This window comes from Palaemon carinicauda, chromosome 7 (assembly GCF_036898095.1).
Source record: "Palaemon carinicauda isolate YSFRI2023 chromosome 7, ASM3689809v2, whole genome shotgun sequence".
Lineage (NCBI taxonomy): Eukaryota > Metazoa > Arthropoda > Malacostraca > Decapoda > Palaemonidae > Palaemon > Palaemon carinicauda.
Genome location: NC_090731.1, coordinates 64,140,069 through 64,157,203, shown reverse-complemented (window position 1 = coordinate 64,157,203; position 17,135 = coordinate 64,140,069). Strand labels below are relative to the sequence as shown.

Below are 17,135 nucleotides of genomic sequence, written 5' to 3'. Positions count from 1 at the left end.
AATAAACAATGGAGTAACTTCCAAGAATTGCCCAACAACCTCTAAAATCAAAATATTCAAGGAACATAAAACCATATAAAAGACTTATAAAAATATATAACTATATAAAGGACTCAATAATTAATATACCTATAGTAAAACCAATCTATCGTGGCTGCTGAGATGATGTCTGACCCACTGTACAGCGTACTCGTGTCAAAATGGTTCGAGCAATTTAAGGTAAAAAGAACACTCTACTTAGACACAATCCATCCAAACTGAGTGAAACTGATACAGTGTAGCTGCTTTATGACAGATGTCCTTCCTTTATGACTAATCTCATTGGATTAACGAGAGGTGGCTACGATTAACCAGAAGTTAACTGCAGTCTCTCTCTCTCTCTCTCTCTCTCTCTCTCTCTCTCTCTCTCTCTCTCTCTCTCTCTCTCTCTCTTCTGTTATATTGCTCCCAAGCGAAAGTGGCAGCTGAGAGCTTATTTTTTTCACATCGAATCTTAAATATTTCGGTCATTTTATCTGGATAAGTCCTAAAGCAGAGGATGGATTAAGGTCTTAAAGGTGGGGCAGTTCCGTCGGTCATTATCCCGGATATAGTTCTCTTTTCGGCTATTTTTTCCCAGATGGCCAATGGAAAAGAAATTGGAATAGATTAAAAGTCTTTAATGCATTTAAAAACAAGGCTCACGTGTCTTTATTAATTTTCATCTTTATCTGAGTGAATATGATATACGGCAATATATATATATATATATATATATATATATATATATATATATATATATATATATATATATATATATATATATATATATATATATATATATATATATATGTGTGTGTGTGTGTGTGTTTTTGTGTATATATATATATATATATATATATATATATATATATATATATATGTGTGTGTATATATATATATATATATATATATATATATATATATATATATATATATATATATATTATTACTATCCAAGCTACAACCCTAGTTGGAAAAGCAAGATGCTATAAGCCCAGGGGCTCCAACAGGGAAAAATAGCCCAGTGAGGAAAGGAAATAAGGAAATGAATAAATGAAGAGAACAAATTAACAATAAATCATTATAAAATAAGTAACAACGTCAAAACAGACATTTCATATATAAACTATTAACAACAACAAAAACAAATATGTCATAAATAAACTATAAAACGACTCATGTCCGCCTGGTTAATAAAAAAGCATTTGCTCCAACTTTGAACTTTTGAAGTTCTACTGATTCAACCACCCGATTAGGAAGATCATTCCACAACTTGGTCACAGCTGGAATATATATATATATATATATATATATATATATATATATATATATATATATATATATATATATATATATATATATATATATATATATATATATATATATATATATATGTATGTATGTGTGTGTTTGTGTGTATGTGTTGGAAAGGATTACAAAAAATTCCAGTTTATTGAAAAACTCTGCAGGTAGAAAAAAAAAACAGAAAAAAATCAAAAGATTAAGATCTAGAGGTCACCCTTTCTCAGAGAAGAATAGGATTAGTTCAACACGCTATATCAGTTAATCTGTAAATGTCAATCTGGGCAAATTGTTTTCTTGTATTCTCACCGAAAGGTTGTGAAGGTACGAAATTATTTGAGGTACATATGAAATATGAAGACTGCCACTTTCGTTTGGGAGCACCAAGGCCAATATTGGCCTTGGGGAGCACAATAGTCTTGTCGAACATATATATTTCATACGATAAAGTTTCCATTTCTATAATGATTATTGGTACTTACAATATCTTTTTTCGAAATTATTATCCCAGATTTTTTGCCAGTTTTATCCTATTGTCATAATAAGACTGGCAGATGGTGAGTTGGAAATCTTGGAGGTCTCAGGAGTAAATTTATCAGGCAAAGATCAGAGAGCCATATTCAATCCCCAGAATAGTTGCTCATGAGGTATAAAATGGAGTGCTTAACCAAACTACCAACTCGTGGAAACAGTAGCCTACACAGTGTGTACAAGTATTTCACAATGAAGATGTACAGCGGACCTTTTAGTGATGTAATCAAAGCCTGTATCTGCATGTATGAAGCCTCTAATGTTACTGAATCAATAGTTCATCGAATAATCATGCAAAAAAAAGAATGTGGAAAACCTCAATTTCCATAAAGAACAAAGTATCACCCTCGTACTGTGACTGCTCTAGATGACAGGTTAACCGATATAGGGCAATTCATCAATTTCTCCCTGCCGCCATAACTACAATGTCCTATCCTTCTCGGTACGTTTGTCACAGCGAACAGGGGGACACGTTGTTTAATCTGCAAGATAGTGGAGAAGGGTAAGAGAGTGTAAAAACCTTGAGACACATGTGGTTCATAAGGCAACATGTATACATTTTTCTTTCTCCGACGCCAAATGCGCCATCGGTGCATAATAGATAAATTGGTCACCGATGGTTCAATTGGCGATGCTTGTCAAATGCCGTTCATTCCTCAGTCTCATTGTACACCGATGGTTCACGCTATAACAATCCATTTTAATTTTTAATTAGTTTACAAAGCTTTATATATATATATATATATATATATATATATATATATATATATATATATATATATATATATATATATATATATATATATATAATGTGATTTGTATCTCTCTCTCTCTCTGTGATATTTGGATTACTTCTCTCATTTAGGCCTACAAGTGATTTACATTCACATGAGATCATGATCTACAGAAACTTAAATAGGTATATTATTTTTTGATTTATTATATTTTCTATCTTTATTTATTTACTATTCTTTTCTTTGCAATGATTATTCACTAAAGTATACAGACACTGTTTCTTATAAAACAAAATGTCATTTGTCTTTGCGTTGTAATATACTGTATATATATATATATATATATATATATATATATATATATATATATATATATATATATATATATATATATATATATATATATATATATATATATATATATATATATATATACATATTTCTTCTTTAGGAACGCAATGGATGCTAGTAGCTTTTATGGGTATGCAGAACCACCGTCGGATGATGATGATGATGATGATTACAGCAATGATGAAATTTCAAATTCCTCCCTAAGTGACTCTGATCCAAATTTCGATGATGAAGAAAGTAGCAGCTACAGCGAATCAAAAGATGATGGTACAGGAGATGACAGCATTTTGCCAGCTACGGATGATGATGGTACAGCGGATGAAAATATATTGCCTTCAACATCTAATGTGACAGATATTCAACACCAATTATCTCAAGCAAATGGAAACTCTGACTGGCAGGATACCGTTGCTCTCCCTAGAAACTTCCTATGTACAGCTAGAGAAGAGAAACATTACACTTTGCCATCTACTTCAGATGGAGAAGTTCTTCCACTTGATGTGTATAAATTATTTGTTACTGATGAGATCTTTGATTTGATAGTAATTGAAACTAATAGATTTTATGATACTACTGCAGCAATGAAGCCTATTACTAGGCACTCTAAGATGAAAGCTTGGAAACCAGTAACCAAACATGACATTGAAAAGTTCTTTGGTATCTTTATTCTCATGGGTCTGAATAAGCAGCCAACCAATGAGAGCTACTGGAGTAGGAGCAAAATGTATGGAGTTGATCTTATAAAGACAACCATGGCTAGGAATAAATTTGAGCTGATCCTACGATTTATACACTTTGCAGATAATAGTCGCTCAGATGGAAGTGATAGACTTTTCAAACTGCGGCCACTGATTCAGCTTTTGTCAAGAAACTTTAAAAAATTCACACCTGGTGAGAAGGTTGTAATAGATGAAAGTATGGTTTTATTTAGAGGTCGAACAATATTACGGCAATATAATCCAAGTAAAAGTCACAAATATGGATTGAAAGTCTATAAATTGTGCTCAGTGGATGGATATACTTGGGAATTCATGATTTACAAAGGGAAAGGTGATAATGCTCCAGGAATAGAACATGAAGAGTATATAACTCGGGCACTAATGGATGGACTTCTTAGTGAAGGTAGAACACTTTATATAGACAATTTCTATTCTTCAGTGCCATTGTCTAGGTACCTTTTAGGAAAATCAACTTATGTCTGTGGAACACTGAGAGTGAACAGAAAGTATGTTCCAAAATCTGTGACACGCAAAAAACTGAAAAAAGGTGAAGTAGCAGCACAGCAGAATTCTGAAGGCATTAAAGTTATAAAGTGGAAGGATCAACGTGATGTTCTTATGCTAACAACTGTCCCTGAATATACCAAAGAATTAGTCAAAACTGGTAAAATAAAACGTGGTATAGAGAGAGAAAAGCCGCAATGTATCTTGGATTATAATGCAGCTAAAAAAGGAGTGAACTACTCTGACCAGATGGCCTCATATTACTCACCCCTCAGAAAAGTTAAGAAGTGGTACAAGAAAGGAGCTTTTGAGCTTCTTCTTGGGACAGCTATAGTAAATTCAAATATTCTCTTCAACAAGTTTCACATAAACAAACCAATTTCAATAAAGAAATTTAGAGAATCTGTAGTACTCTCACTTTTGACAGGTAAAGCAACTGAAGATATAAAGATTGGAAAGGATTTTTCACCCATTGGGGGGAAAATGTCACTTCATGTTTTAGTTGAGTTAGATGGAAAATGTAGACATGTGAGAAAAAGATGCAGAGGTTGCTATGAGTTACTTAGTAAGAATGAAGGAAGCCAAATCGCAGCACGCAAAGCAAGAAGAGTAAAGACAGTGTGTGGTCAATGTGAAGGCAAGCCTCATTATGCCCATCATGCTTTGAAAGACTTCATTCAAAGGAGTACTAATGTTTCTTTGGTGCATATGAAATGCTATATATATCTATACTGAAAAGTTTCAGATATGGAGCTGTTGCATAATTTTTTTTATGTGAATGTGCTATCATGAATAATGCCTATTATTTTTTTCCATTATAATTAAAAGAATTGCTTTTTTTTTCACATTTATAAAATTCAATTAAACTTTGATTTGCATGCAGACTATGGTATTTATAACCTTTTTTACTAATCTATCTAAATAAAAATGAAAAAAAGTATAAAAAATCAAAATTGAACCACTGGTGTTACATGTGGCGTTTATGTCTTATTCACAATGTACCACCGGTGGTTCACATGGCGGTTAACGTGTTAAAAATGTTCAAAGAACGATGTTAAACTTTTATGCACGAAAGTAAATGAGAGAGAGAGAGAGAGAGAGAGAGAGAGAGAGAGAGAGAGAGAGAGAGAGAGAGAGAGAGGGGGAGAGAGAGAGAGAGAGAGATTAAATTGACTTTTCCTTTAAGGAATCCTAATCTCATAAGCCGAAAGACCATTGATTGAGGGATGTGACCCGAAGACTACAAGCACTGAGAGTGAAAGATAAGTACCTGGCAAGGGCAGAACAATTAAAAAGATTTGAAAGGTCTTTTTTTTTTTTTAATAACTCTTCCAAGTTCATTATAAGCATTCTTTATACTTAGATGTCAGTTGCCCGAAGAGCTCTGCTCCACATGGGCTTGGACTGAGTGTTATTTTTCTTTTTGTAAATCTTTGTATGTAAATATTTTTTGTCTAATAAACATTATTATTATTATTATTATTATTATTATTATATATATATATATATATATATATATATATATATATATATATATATATATATATATATATATATGTGTGTGTGTGTGTGTGTGTGTGTGTGTGTGTGTGTGTGTATAAAACATGTTGATGTTATTTAGGTAATCTTGAGCCACCAAGTACAGTTGTAGAGAAAGGGTGAGGGAAAATAAGATACTTGTCCCTTTATTACTGTTAATCTCCTAATCTGCCTTTATTGTTGTTTTCTAAGGTTTTCGACTTGTCTTCAAAGAAAACTTCCAACAAGGAAAAATTAACTTAGTGTTTACGCTCAGACACGATAACTTCTGCCAAAGAGCTCTTTTCAGCGGCCACCACCGAATGGTTTGACCAAAGACTATATACTGAAGGAAGATAGGAAGGCTCAAAATAGAATGTTAATACGCTAGTTGGTAACTCCAAAGTGAACACAATAGTTGGTTGTTCCGATTTCAGATGGCGTTGTAGGTATACATCGTTTGTCGTCTATTTGTTTATATTCAGAATTTGACAGTTGACTCAAACGAAATCATGGCGCCGACAGTAAAGAAGTCACACAAGTGTGTTGTGTGCCATAAACAAAAAGAAACCGATCCTCATTTGGTATTTCACAGGTTCCCTAAGGACAAAGAACGGTGAGTACAAACAGTATAACACATGCAGTATGTGCTGCTAATGAGTAAGCCCCACTGATATTGGATGTAAGATTAAGGCAAGGCATCCACAGTAAATCTCTTTTGTTTTTAATTTTTTGTTGGCTTGTATGCTACCTTATTTATATTTCCAACCCCCTTTTGATTATTTTTGTGTGTGATACAATTTTGTATTATTTTTATCCTTCTGATTGTACATTTATACATTTATTAGTTTATAATACTAAACTATACATGATTGCATCATGCTTTTCCATTTCAATAAAAAATAAAATACAATTGTGTTTTTATACACCTAATATCTCTCCATCTTACAGTGGCCTACAAACTGTTATTAAATGTATGCCTACACATAAGCATTTGTGGCTAATTTTAACAAATCAGATATACATTATGTTTTAATTTATTCGAATGTGGTATTGTATACAACATTTAAAAATGGTTGTAATATACTGTACGATACTTAAATTTGCAAGAAAATTAACTAAATCATTAGAGATACAGCTATTGAATTTCTGAAAAATAAACTGAGAAACATAATTTGCAATTTAGTTACCTAAGATTTAAGAATATCTTGAATATATGAATAAAATATACTGACATAGTAATGCAAATTATGAACAAATATGTCACAAAATTTACAATCGAATTCCATCCTATATACCCGTAAGCATTACCGCTCTGAATGTTTGGTTGCTCGCTCAACAAATGGAGCCATTCGTTTCGCATGGGAGTATCTGACATCTTTTCATACCACACTCATTTGTGTGTTAAAAGCCTGAGCCTTCCTATCCTCCTTCAGTATATAGTCTTTGGGTTTGACTATAGTCACCCGCAAGAGACGATGACCACCCATTCAAAGCAGCAACCCACAGACAAAAGGGATCAATGGGTCACCGGCAACTGAACAGGTAAGCCCTCATTCAAGCTGGGTTTCGTCTTGAAATTGTATAAAGACTCCAAGATTTTCAGTTGGGTGACGCTACTTTGTCTGCCTGTAATTAAATTTTCCTTAGAAGAAATGGCATGACTAGATTTAAATGCGTGGTCATAAATAGCTGAAATTGGCTTCGTATTTAAAGGTATATTGGTTCCTACCGATATCCCCTTATGCTCCTAAATCCTATATATAAAATACTGGTTGGCCACAGTGGCTAGCGTTAAGAGTTAGGATTGTTCATAGATTACCTATGCATTCTGGTCAAACATAGATTGAAGAGACTAAACATATTCCCATCCATTACGCGAAGGAAAAGAGGTAAATGTTTTTAGAACTAGAAATAGCAGTACGCCGAATATAAGAACTAGCATAATGAATATATATATATATATATATATATATATATATATATATATATATATATATATATATATATATATATATATATATATATATATATATATATATATATATATATATATATATATATATATATATATATATATATATATATATATAGCAAATGCAAAGTTTTAAATTAAGAAGGGTGATGTGAAAATTGAATCTATTAAGAATACTTTGAAGAATTTCAAGTCTAATATACTTGTTCTTAAGGAAACTCATTTGTGGAGGGATAACATAGAAGAGAGCAAAGGAGTTCAAGTATAAAAAAGGCAGAAAATTGCCAGTAAAAGTTACGAAAAAGACTTATGAAAACTATGAAGAATCAGAATAATGTATGCTCGTAAAAAAAAAAAAGTTCATAGGAGAGAAAGAAAAGACATCTATTACTACATTAAAAAATTATTTACCTGGCCAAACAGCTGATTGGCCGCCAAAACTACTGCTTGGCCGACCAAAAAAAAAAAACAGCTGATAAGTCACTCAAACAGCTGACTGGCCACCAAAAAAGCTCACTGGATGTCTTGATAGGTGATTGGAAGCTCAATCAGCTGATTGGCTGCGCAAACAGGTGATTATCCAACCTAACCGCTGCTTGGCCGCAAAAAAGTGGATTGGTCGCCAAAAAGTGGATTGGCCGCCAAAAAGTGGATTGGCCGCCAAAACAGGTAATTGGCAGACCAAACAGCTGACTGGCCACCAAAACAGCTGATTGGAAGCCTTAATATCTGATAGGAAGCTCTAACAACTGATTGTCAGCCGAAACTGGTGATTGGCCGCTCAAACAACTGATTTGCCACCCTAACATCTGATTGGCCACCTAAACAGCTGATTGGCAGCCTAAAGAGCTGATTGAGTGCTCAAATAGCAGATTGGCCACTAAAACAGCAGATTGGCCACCAAAAATGCTGATTGGCCACCAACACAGCTGAATGGAAGCTCAAAAAGCTTATTGGCCGCCAAAACAGCTAATTGGATGTCCAAACAGCTGATTGGCCAAACAAGTAGCTGATAGGCTGCCCAAACAGCTGATTGGCCGCCCAAACAAATGATTGGCCACCCAAAACAGCAGATTGGCAGCTCAAACAACTGTTTGGCTGCTCAAACAGCTGATTTAAAGCCAAAACAGCTGATCAGCTACCTAAACCGCTGATTGACCGCCCAAAAAGATGATTGACAGCCTAGACAGCTGATTGGCAGCTCAAACAGCTGATTGGCCACTCCAACAGCTGCTTGGTGGCCCAAAAAGGTGATTGGCCGCTCAAACAGCGGATTGGCCGCCAAAAAAAGCTGATTGGCCAAACACACAGCTGATTGGCTGCCAAAACAGCTATTGGTTACCCAAACAGCTGATTGGCCACCGAAACAGCTGATTGGCTGCCCAAACCGCAGATTGGCCACCCAAACAGCTAATTGGCCGCCAAGAAAGCTGATTGGCCGCCAATACAGCTGATTGGCAGCCCAAACAGCGAATTATCTGCCCCAAACAGCTGATAGGCCACCCTGAACAGCTGATTGGTAGCTCAAACAGCTGCGTGGCCGCCCAAAGAGTTGATTGGCTTCCCAAACGGTTGATTTGCCACCCAAACAGTTGATTGGCCACCCAAACAGCTGATTGGCCACCCAAACAGCTGATTGGCCGCCCGAACAGCTGGTTGGCCGCCAAGACAGCTGATTGACCGCCAAAACCGCAGATTTGCGAACCAAAAAGCTGATTAGCTGCTCCAAACAGCTGATTGGGCACCTATACACTGGATTTTCCGCCTAAACAGCTGAATGGCCGCTCAAACAGTGGATGTGTTGCCAAAACAGCTGATTGGCCGTTCCAACAATGATTGGCCAGTCAAACAGCTGATAGGATACCCAAACAGCTGATTGGCCGCCCAAACAGCTGATAGGCTGCCTAAAAAGCAGATTGTCCACCAAAATAGGTAATTGGCCACCAAAACAGCTGATTGGCCGCCAAGAAAGCTGATTGGCCGCCAATACAGCTGATTGGTCGCCAAGAAAGCTGATTGACCGCCAATACAGCTGATTGGATGCCAAACAGCTGATTGGCAGCCCAAACAGCAAATTAGCTGTCTCAAAAAGCTGATAGGCCACCCTGAACAGCTGATTGGTAGCTCAAACAGCTGCGTGGCTGCCCAAAAAGTTGATTGGTTGCCCACACGGTTGATTCACCACCCAAACAGTTGATTGGCCACCCAAACAGCTGATTGGACACCCAAACAGCGGATTGGCTGCTCATAGGGCTGTTTGGCTGCCTATGCAGCTGACTGGCCGCCCAAACAGGGGATTGGCCACCCAGAAACCTGATTTTCTGCCCAAACAGCTCATTGGCCACCCAAAAATGCTGATTGGCAGCCTTAACAGCTGATTGACACCTCAAAAACCTGACTGGCCTCCTAAACAGCTGATTGGCCACCCGGACAGCTGGTTGGCCGCCAACACAGCTGATTGACCGCCAAAACCGCAGATTTTCGAACCAAAAAGCTGATTAGCCGCCCCAAACATCTGATTGGACACCTATACACTCTTTTTTCCGCCTAAACAGCTGAATGGCAGTTCAAACAGTGGATGTGCGGCCAAAACAGCTGATTGGCCGTTCAAACAATGATTGGCCAGTCAAACAGCTGATAGGCTACCCAAACAGCTGATTGGCCGACCAAACAGCTGATAGGCTGCCTAAAAAGCAGATTGCCCACTTAAATAGGTAATTGGCAGCCCAAACAGCGGATAGGCAGCTCAAAGTTGCTGTTTTGCCGCCGAAACAGCTGATTGGCCGTTCAAACAACGAATTGGCCACTAGAACAGCTGATTAGCCACTAAGCAGCTGATTGGCCGCCAAAACTGCTGATTGGCCACCCAAACAGCTGATTGAATCCCCAAAGCTGATTGGCCTCCCAAACAGCTGATTGGATGCTCAAACAGCTTATTGGCTTCCCACACACCTGATTCGAAGCCCAATCAGCTGTTTGGTGGCCCAAACCGCTGATGGGCCATCCAAACTTCTGATTGGCCCCCAAAACATCTGATTGGCTGCCCTAACAGCTGAATGGCAGCCAAAAACCTGATTGGCCACTCAAACTGCTGATTGACCACCCAAACAGCTGATTGGCAGCCCAAACACCCCATTAGCCACCCAAACAGCTGATTGGTAGCCTAAACAGCTGATTGGTAGTTAAAACAGCTGTTTGGACACCCAAACAGCTGATTGGCCACCAAAACAGCTGATAAGCTGCCACAATAGCTGATTGGCTGCTCTAAAAGCCTATTGAACACCCAAACACCTGCTTGGCCACCCAAACTGCTGATTGGCTGCTCAGACAGCTGATTGGCTGCTCAAACAGCTGATTGACAGCTCAAACAGCTGATTGGCCCCTCAAACAGCTGACTGGCCACCAAGACAGCTGATTGGCTGAAAAAACCGCGGATTTGCAGCCCAAGCAGCTGATTAGCCACCCTAAACAGCTGATTAGCCACCCTAAACAGCTGATTGGTCACCCAAACCACTGATTGGCCGCTTAAATAGCTGATTGGCCGTCAAAAAAGCTGATTGGCCACACCAAAGACCTTATTGGCCTCCCAACAGCTCATTGGCCGCCCAAAATGCTTATTGGCATGTTAAAAGCCTGACTTTCCACCAAAACAGCTGATTGGCTGCCAAGACCGCTGATTGGCCGCCAAGAAAGCTTATTGGCCGCCAATACAGCTGATTCGATGCCAAGAGAGCTGACTGGCCCTCAATACAGCTGACTGGATGCCAAAACAGCTGATTGGCAGCCTAAACAGCGGATTAGCTGCCCTGAACAGCTGATTGGCCACCCTAAACAGCTGATTGGAATCTCAAACAGCTGAGTGGCTGACCAGAAAAGCTGATAGGCTTCCCAAACGGATGAATTGCTGCTAAAACAGTTGATTGGCTACCCAAACAGCTGATTGGCCACCATACAGCTGATTGATCCCCTATACAGCTGACTGGCCGCCCAAACAGCTAATTGGTCGCTCAAACCGCTGATTGGCTGCCAAAACAGCTGATTGACCCCCATAAAGCTGATTGGCCCCACAAACAGCTCATTGGCTTCCAAAAATACTGATTGGCAGCTTTAACAACTGATTGGCACCTGAAACACCTGACTGGCTGCCTAAACAGCTGATTGACCTCCCAAAAGGCTGATTGGCTGCCAAGACAGCTGATTGGCTCTCAAGACAGCTGATTGGCTGCCAAGACAGCTGATTGACCACCAAGACAGCTGATTGAACGCCAAAACAATTGATTTATAGACAAAACAGCTGATTAGCCACCCCGTACAGCTGATTGGCCGCGTAAAACGCAGATCGGCAGCACAAACTGCTGATTGGCTGCCTAAACAGATGAATGGCTGCCTAAACACTTGGTTGGCCATCCAAACAGCTGAATGGCCGTACAAACCACTGATAGGCCGCCCAAACTGCTGAATGGCCGCCCAAAAAGCTGATTGGCCGCCAAAACAGGTAATTGGCAGCCCAAACAGCTGATTGCAGCTCCAACAGCAGATTGGCCACCAAAACCGCAGATTGGCCACTCAAACAACTGATTGGCCCCCTAAACATCCGATTGGCTGCCAAAACAACTGATGGCCGCCAAAAAGTTGATTAGCCGCCCAAAAAGCTGATTGACCGCCCAAACTGCTGATTGGTAGTCCAAAAGGCTTATTGGCCACACAAATAGATGATTGACTAAACAAACAGCTGATTGGCAGCCAGAAGAGCTGATTGGCCACCAAAACAGCTGATTAGCAATTGGCTGCCCAAACAGCGAACACCCAAAAAGCTGATTGGCTGCTTAAAAAGCTGCTGATTGGCGGCCCAAACAGCTGATTTGCACCGCAAACAGCTGATTGGCAGCTCCAACAGCTGATTGGCTGCAAAAATTGCTGATTGGCAGTCCAAACAACTGATTGACCCACAAACAGCTGATTGGGTGCTAAGAAAGCTGATTGGCCACCAAGACAGCTGATTGGCCACCAAAAGAGCTGATTGACTGCCCAAGCAGCTGATTAGCCGCCTCAAATAGCTGATTGGCCACCCTAAACAGCTGACTGACTGCCCAAACAGCTGAGATGCAGCTCAAACAGCTGAGTGGCAGCCCACACAGCTAATTGGTCGTCCAAAAAGCTGATTGGCATCCTTAACAGCTGATTGGCAGCTAAACCAGCAGAGTGACCACCCAAACAGCTGATTGGCTGCCAGAAAAGCTGATTGGCCGCCAAAACAGCTGATTGGCTGCCCATACAACTGATTGGCCACGAAAAGAGCTGAGTGGTAGCCTAAACAACTAATTGGCAGCTCAAACTGCTTATTGGGCGCCAAAACAGTTGATTGGCCGCTCAAAGAGCTGATTGGCCACCCAAAAAGTTGATTTGCTGCCAAAACAGCTGATTTGCCGCCCCAAAAGCTTATTGGCCCCCCAAAAAATCTGATTGGCAGCCCAGAAAGCTAATTGGCAGCTGCAACAGCTGATTGGCCACCAACAACGCTGATTATCACCAAAATAGCTGATTGGTAGCCCAAACAGCTGATTGGCCAATCAAAAAACATATTGGCAGCTCAAACAACTGATTGGCTGTCCAAACACATGATTGGCCACTCGAACTGCCGATTGGAAGCCAAAACATCTGATTAGCTGCCAAAACAGCTGATTGGCTGCTCAAAGAGCTGATTAGCAGCCTAATCAGCTGACTGGCAGTTCAAACAGCTGATTGGGCGTCTTAAAAGCTGATTGGCCACCTTAAAAGCTGATTGGCTGCTTAAACAGCTGATTTGCCACCCAAACAGTTTATTGGCTGCCCAAACTACTGACTGGTCCCCCAAAAAGCTAATTGGCCGCCCAACCAGCTGATTGGCCACCCAAAAAGCTGATTGGCTGCCCCAAAAGCTGATTTGGTGACCAAAGAGCTGATTGGCCACCAAAAAAGCTGATTGGCCACCCAAACAGCTCATTAGCCGCCCAGAAGTCTGATTGGCAGCCTAAACAGCTGATTGACAGCCTAAACAGCTGATTGGCACCTCAAACACCAGAATGGCCGCCCAAACAGCTGATATGCTGCCAAGACATCTGATTGGCCGCCAAGACAGCTGATTGACCAACAAAACAGCTGATTGGCTGCCAAAACTGCTGATAGGCATCCAAAATAGCTTATTAGCTTCGCCAATCAGCTGATTGGCAGCTCAATTAGCTGATTTGCCGCCCAATAAGGTGATTGGCCGCTCAAACAGCTTATTGGTTGCCTAAACAACTGACTGGCCGCCCAAACAGCTGATTGGCCGCTCAAACCGCTGATTGGCTGCCAGAACAGCTGATTGGCCATCCAAAAAGCTAATTGGCCGACCAAACAGCTCATTGGCCACTCAAAATGCTGATTGGCACCCTAAACCTCTCAAACTGTTGATATGCGGCCAAAACAGCTGATTGGCTGCCGAAATAGCTGATTGGTCTCCTAAACAGCTGTTCGTCCGCCAAAACTGCTCATCGGCCGTCCAAACAGCTTATTGATAGTCCAAACAACTGATTGGCCGCCCAAACAGCTGATTGATAGCCTAAACCTCTGATTGGCAGCTCAAACAGCTGATTGGCCGGCCAAACAGCTGATTGGCCGCTCAAAATGCTGATTGGAAGCCCAAATAGCAGATTAGCAGCCCAAACAGCTGATTGTCCACCCAAACAGCTGATTGGTATCCTAACCTGCTGGTTTGCTGCTCAAACAGCTGATTCGTCGCCCAAAAAGCTGATTGGCCGCCCAAACTGCTGAATGACCTCCCACACACCTGATTGGACACCCATTATCACAATATTTGACTTTTCCCCGTATTTTTATATTTAGGAGATTGTCATTGATATAAGATTCATTATGATTTTAGTTTGCCTAAAAACAAAACCAAATTAACATCTACGTTAAATGTAACCCAATTTTAATTATATTATTTCACTCTTTCACTAAAACTATTATTTCAATGATTTTTAAAATTATTTTCTACAAATTATATAAATATATACAGAAAGAAATTACTATAACACGTAAATATTTGAAAATGTGATATTTTAATTGAAATTACAGTATTCTCATAAATACTCCATTTTTTCCTTATCTGCATACATTTTCCGAAATTCTTTTAATGCTTAAAAAAAAAAAAAAAAAAAAAAAAAAAAAAAAAAAAAAAAAAACTCAATAAATACTCACACGTATTTCAATATTATTATTATTTTTTTTTGTGGGGGGGGGGCCTAATCCCTCTACCACCTTTGTCAAAACACGAGAAATACCTTCTTTTTTTGTTGTTGTTTATATGTATAGATTATTTTTTTTTTTAGAATATATGGAACCTATACATCCATAGAAGATTTATTTGTTCTTCCACAGATTGTTTATTTTCATAGATCCGCTTTGTCTCACGCAAAAAAGTGTTGGCAGTTTTAATTTGTTTTTTGCCCACTGAGTAGTCTGGCATATTCTTTATACATTCTCCTCTTTCCTCATGCAACTAACAACTTTAGTATAGCCCCCCCCCAAAAAAAAAAAAAAAAAAAACAAGGGGTTATTTACTGCACTGTCATTGCTCCTTGACTACATTCCTCTTAATAGGGATAAAAGAGACTCGTTAGCAATGGTAAGCGACTCTTTTAGGAGAAGGACACTCCAAAATTAAACTGTTGTTTTCTAGTTTTGATTAGCGCCATAGCCTCTGTAGCATTGTCTATCACTGTCTTGGATTAGAGTTCTCTTGCTTGAGGCTACAGTTGAGCAATCTATTCTATCATTTTCGTTATTTCCTCTAATCACTGGTGTATTTATCCTGTTGGAGCCTTTGGGCTCATAGTATCATCCTGTTAGCTAGTGATGTATAACTCACAAAATATCAAAAAAAACACTTCAATTGAATTTCAATGGCTGGGAAGGCAGATTGAACAAATTCAGTCAATGTGTTTCCTTGGACACACAATATGAATCTTTCAACTTGGATATTTAAGCCTATGATTTTTTATTTTGTATTTTCAACAAAATATTTGTTTTGAAATTACGAATACTTCGGAATGATATTTGTATCTTCAAATCTACGAATGTTGATAAAAGAAATATATTTACTAAATGCTCGAATGTATACGAGTAATTTGCATAGGTTTTAAGCAGTTTTATATGTTTCTTAAAAAGAAATGCTTCCTTTGTCCTAACGTCTTCAAAAGGTTTCCTCTGACATAAGCCAAGGTTATTTGGTAAAAAAGTCTATACATTTTAGTCCATTTTCTTATATCAATTCCTTTGAGCCCCCTTCGCCCTCTTCGTCGTAATTTATCTCACTTTTAATACTTCAGTTATTCATTGATTTGTTGAATGTCTAACATATACATTTATGCCATTAATATTATCTAATCTAATTTTTCCCTTTCACCTAAAATTTAACCCTTAATATTAACTATACCTTTTTATTTTCCATATTAAGCATTTCCATCTTTGCCCGGAAACTTAACACATCCTAATGTTTTTAATGATATTCTTAACAATAGTTTTCGCAAACTAGAATTTATAAAGTATTTCTTCTCTCACTAACCCTTTCCAAAATATGTTTTAAACCGAAACCTTAATCTTGTTCTTTATTTTCCTTGAACATCTTCAAACTGATTAATTCAGAAAGAATTTTCCAATATATTTATTTTTTGGCTATCATCACAAAAACTTTTTTCGATAATCGAAATTTCTTTGGTATCATTAGCTATTTTCCCAAGTCTATCCTCTTTTTTTTTCTTTACTTCTTGTTATTTATTGTTTTCTGTAAACCCTTTTCTAGGGAAAAATAGCCCAATGAAGAAAAAAAATAAGGAAATAAATAAATGATGAGAACAAATTAACAATAAATCATTCTAAAACAGTAACAATGTGAAAACAAATATGTCATATATAAACTATAATAAGACTTATGTCAGCCTGTTTAACATAAAACTATTTGCTGAAACTTTGAACTTTTGAAGTTATACTGATTCGACTACCTGATTAAGAAGATCATTCCACAATTTGGTCACAGCTGGAATAAAACTTTTAGAATATATAGAATATATAGAACATATGGAACATATGTATATATATATATATATATATATATATATATATATATATATATATATATATATATATATATATATATATATATATGTATATATATACACGTAAATATATATATATATATATATATATATATATATATATAATATATATATATACATATATATATATATATATATATATATATATATATATATATATATATATATATATATATATATAATATATATATATATATATATATATATATATATATATATATATATATATATATATATATATATATATATATATATATTATATATATATATATATATATATATATATATAGTATATATATATATATATATATATATATATATATATATATATATATATATATAT

General features: G+C 37.5%; 1 protein-coding gene across 1 annotated transcript in view; it reads left to right on the top strand.

The window, feature by feature from the left end:
* Positions 1 to 3,046: 3,046 nt before the first annotated feature.
* LOC137644329 (piggyBac transposable element-derived protein 4-like) overlaps positions 3,047 to 17,135 on the top strand; it is a 21,529-nt gene continuing 7,440 nt past the window's right edge. The window contains exon 1 of the mRNA XM_068377317.1: positions 3,047 to 4,589. Within this exon, the coding sequence (XP_068233418.1) occupies positions 3,047 to 4,589 (1,543 nt within the window). The remainder of the gene's footprint in view (positions 4,590 to 17,135) is intronic.